Genomic DNA, 4,250 nt, shown 5'->3' on the forward strand with positions numbered 1-4,250 from the left:
GATGATCTTTAATCTTCTGAGATCTTGTATTTTCTTATTTTGTTTATTTTTTCATGTACAATTTTAATAAAATCCGATATATAAATGCTAGCGCGATGAGCCTCTATAAAGGTATAAATGCTATGTAAAAGTTGCTTCTTTTTGACATTTAAATTAATAAAAAAACATATAAATTTCTACTGAATTACTGAATAGTATAAAATCTACTTGGCTTATCCATTATCATATCCATTTGAAACCATATCCACACACACATCCATCAAAAGGTTGATAATTATATAGTTTCAACTTTTAAAAGAGTACACAAATGATTATTTTATAATTTATATATTACATCCTTTATTCGCCTCATACAAATCCGAAATAACCAAACACATAGAAATTCACGAAAATGAAAAATTTCAAGTCCGAAAAAGAAAATGATGAAGAATTCTAGATATTCATGCAAACTCGAATAATTTCTGACCTTACTTAGAAGCCTTCTGGCTTGTGAACGATAAAACTGATGCATTGCACTTGACGAACGTTATCAAATCCAATGATACGGATCCAAGACTTAGGGTACTCTTTTTTGCATTCGTCAACCTCCTTCAGCACTTGGGCTGAGTCAGTACACCCGAACATAGGCAGCTTCCACATTGTCCAGTATCTTCCGTCATAGTATCCAGGGGATCTGTGGTTCTCACGGTAGACAAAACCGTGCTAGAGTTACCAAAAAACAATAGAAAACTACATCAAGAGTTTGGTCAAACAACATATTTTGAGCAAAAAAAAAAAAATCTAAATTAAAGTAGATGAAGGATATCAAAGTATAGTCAGACTAAAAAGCCAAATTGAAGTGTCTCAAATTGCGTTATAAAAAATAACTTGTTAACCGTTTATAGTTAAAATCTGATGATGAACTGGTGTTGAATGTTTCTCCAAACAATTTATTTTAGTGGCTTCTGGTTATATATTTAAAAACATTTCAAGCCATTATAACTCATTTTGCTTTGAATTATTACACAAATTATACATTTGATCCATATTATTGAAAATTATAAACTTAGTCCACAGCAACAACGGTCTCCGCCTAGAATAACTGTCAAAATTTTAGGTTAAACCAACGTTAAATGACCAAAATATCCGAGTGATATAAAGTTCTCTTAGAAACAATTCTTAAAACAATTTTCGGCAGATCTGAGCAAACCGACAGGCTGGATCGGTTGGATCAGATCAGAACCAACCCATTTTTCCAGCGAGGGGCAACTGATCAATGAGATCAAAGTAAAAGTTTTCACTAAATAAAACAATTTAGTTGATTCCTTTCATATATTTAAAAACATTTCAAGCTAATTCAACTCATATTACTTATTTCCAATATTAGATCTTTTCAATTATATCTATGAAGAAAACAACACTTATATTAATTAAGATACGAGAAACAAACCTCCAACTCGAATTCCAAACAAGGAATCCATTTGTTACGGAGTAGGTAGTCGACTTCCTTAGCCAACTGGATCTCAGTTAGTGGTGGTAAGTATGAAAGAGTCTCGTATTTCTTCTTCCCGATTGGTGGCCACACCTAAACAACAACTTTCGCTTTTAAAACATAACTAACATTGTTTTGTTTTATTAATATAAACTTGTATAAATATTGTTATAAACAGAACAATTATATATATGCATGAAGATTTATAAACCTGCATGCATTGAACTCTTCCACCGTTGCTAGGAAGGGTGGAGAAGTCATTAGCCTTTTTGGTAGCAGGGAAAGCAACGTTGGATTTAAGGCCGGTGAACGAAGCCACCATGTTGGATTGAGCTGGATCGGACCGGCCAACGGTTGCGGCTGAGGAGGAGGAGGAGATCGAAGCCATTTTAATAATTTTGCTTGACAGGATGTCCTTTGATCACCTTTTCAAATCCAATGAGTGAGTTTAGTTTTCAATCTTTCATAGCTCTATATATAATACAAGAAAATGAGAAATGGAAAGCCACATGTCAAATGTTGATTGCTCAAAATATCTTATCTCGTCTTCTAAATGAGAGGTAGGCATGGAAGGAGGGTTGGTGTAATAATGTTTGATTGTTTTCTCTTTTCATTTACCATTTGAATTTTAAATATATTTGATCCATATTTTTCCATTTAAGTGGAACCAATATTCAAGTTACATCAATAGCGTGAATAATAAATTAACAATAAAGAATTTAAGAACTCATAAGGATGCAAATCTCATGTATGATAAGGTATTGCATTGATATGGTGTGAGGGTTTAAATCTTGTGGGTGGCAAAGAAAACTTAGTAATTTAAACCTATAAAAAATGAGACAAATGAGATTTTGTATTGTTGTAACAATTTTCTTTCCTAGTAGATTGGAGGTTCAGGGATACTAAAATTGATGATTGTCTCGAATTCACGTATTTATGAAGAGTTAGTTTTTAGGGTGCTACCCATTACATACAATAAAGTATGATAATAGTAATGCTGGTGGGAATAACGAATAAGATGGTCAACCTAGTAAAGGTGGATACAGTCAAGGGTTATGCAATGTTGTAAACATTACCGTGCCTAAACACTGTTATAATTGCAAGTCTTAAGAAAGGCAAGCGTCAAGGGGGTTGCACCCCTTGTGGGCTTGCATGGTCAAGGGGCATCCCTCTTTGCAATATTCAGAATAGCATCCCTTGTGGTGCATCTTAACCATTAAAATATTGTGTCAATCATTGTGATACAACTTAAGTGGTGTAATTGATTTTGACACACAATTTAGAGTGGTGAGTCAACCATATGCATTGTTTCGTACAAAAAATCTAGAGCAATATGTCATTGTAACACCCTAACTTTGTGTAAAGATCGATTTGTTACTTGAAATCTAAGTGAAACTATGGTCCTAACCTTTTCATTTCTAATATTAACAAAAGTGGCATACATTCGTCGACTCCAGTTTCCTCATCGTATACGTTGCTGGACATATCTTATCCCATTTTCTAAAGGAGAGGTAGGACTTGGAAGGGCAGGTGCAATAATGCCTTTTCTTTTCATTTTATATTTGAAATTTAGTAAAGAAAAAAATCTCTATCCGTATTTTTCAATTTTGTTTGAAACAATACTCAAGTTCGATTCAATAGCACAAATAATAAATTCATAACAAAAATGAAAAAAATTCAAGAACTCATAAGATCATTCATTTCCTTGTCTATCAAATTTAGTGAGTGAGCTTTTTATAATGTAAGGAATGGTTTAGAGTATTATTAGTAGACAAGAAGAAAACGTAGTAGTTTTTCTGTATATTTAAAAAGTTATTGTTTATCATAAGTTGTTGTGAGTGAAGAAAAAAAAAGATAATGATAAAAGTATAAAAAAATATTATTTAATGAAAAAATGAAAGAGGAAATAAAAGAATGAATGAGAATGCTAGGTTGGCTAAAGAAGCTAACGCACGGTTAGTGCCTTTTGGCATTGAAATTGATACGAAAAAAAAAATTATGGTGAATCTCACCTCTTAACCAACTAGAAGTTGGCATGCTACATATACCTAGGCTCATCTTAGCAGACAAATTCATTTCTTTAGTCACCTTTCTTGTAGGCAAAAATTAGTCTACTTGTGTCAGTGTTAATTACTGGTTGGTTAAATGGTAAAACTTATTTTACTTTTGTATAATTTTTCTTGCCAAAAGAACCAGCTAAGTTGCCTTCTTAGCCGGATGCCCACTTGTCCTTCATGACGCAATATGACACGATTAAAAGGGATATCTAGAAAGTTGTAGGCTAAAAGTCAATATCTATTTTTTCTTAATCAACAGTCTATTTTGGCCATTTTTCTTTTTATTATTGCTAGTAGATCGGAGGTTCAAAATAGAATATTTAGTGTCGAATTCACGTACATGAAGGGTCAATTTGTATGGTTTTATGGTGCTACCCATTACATACAAGAAATTATGATAAAACATAATGTTACACGATGTTGCAACCAATAGTGTCTCTAGCCATTGCTATAACCGTATGTCACAAGAAAGGCGTAGGTAAAGGGGGTAGCACCCTCTTGTTGGGTCAACGGGCATTCCCTATATTAAGGGCAGTGCCTCTTGTAGGTGAGAAGTAAACCCGAAAAACGGCAATAAATAAGAAATTGAAGATCATTTGTGACTTTTTTATGACTTATATTTTGTTCGGTTACGATGATATGTGTATAAGCAGCTAATTAGTCAAACCGTTAATAAAACCAACCTTCGTATATTTTATTTTTTTTATGAATGATATATGTTG

The 4,250-nt window shown here is 32.9% G+C and overlaps 1 protein-coding gene across 1 annotated transcript; it reads right to left on the reverse strand.

The window, feature by feature from the left end:
* Positions 1-456: 456 nt before the first annotated feature.
* Positions 457-1,878, reverse strand: LOC143545752 (ribulose bisphosphate carboxylase small subunit, chloroplastic 2). The gene is made up of 3 exons (XM_077037582.1): positions 1,683-1,878; positions 1,430-1,564; positions 457-702 (listed from the first exon to the last, which is right to left on the reverse strand). The coding sequence occupies exons 1-3, from the start codon at positions 1,857-1,859 to the stop codon at positions 472-474; spliced, it is 543 nt and encodes a 180-aa protein (XP_076893697.1). The 5' UTR covers positions 1,860-1,878; the 3' UTR covers positions 457-471.
* Positions 1,879-4,250: the final 2,372 nt, after the last annotated feature.

This window comes from Bidens hawaiensis, unplaced genomic scaffold (assembly GCF_021521415.1).
Source record: "Bidens hawaiensis isolate Kalapana, Puna unplaced genomic scaffold, B.hawaiensis_p1.1 tig00000904_1, whole genome shotgun sequence".
Classification (NCBI taxonomy): Eukaryota; Viridiplantae; Streptophyta; class Magnoliopsida; order Asterales; family Asteraceae; genus Bidens; species Bidens hawaiensis.

Excerpts from the sequence above, each read along its gene's own strand:
- LOC143545752 (XM_077037582.1), bottom strand. The coding sequence starts at position 1,859 with ATGGCTTCGATCTCCTCCTCCTCCTCAGCCGCAACCGTTGGCCGGTCC. Across the intron at positions 1,565-1,682 it reads GAAGAGTTCAATGCATGCAG|GTGTGGCCACCAATCGGGAA; the intron begins GTTTATAAATCT and ends GTTGTTGTTTAG. Across the intron at positions 703-1,429 it reads GTTTGGAATTCGAGTTGGAG|CACGGTTTTGTCTACCGTGA; the intron begins GTTTGTTTCTCG and ends TGGTAACTCTAG.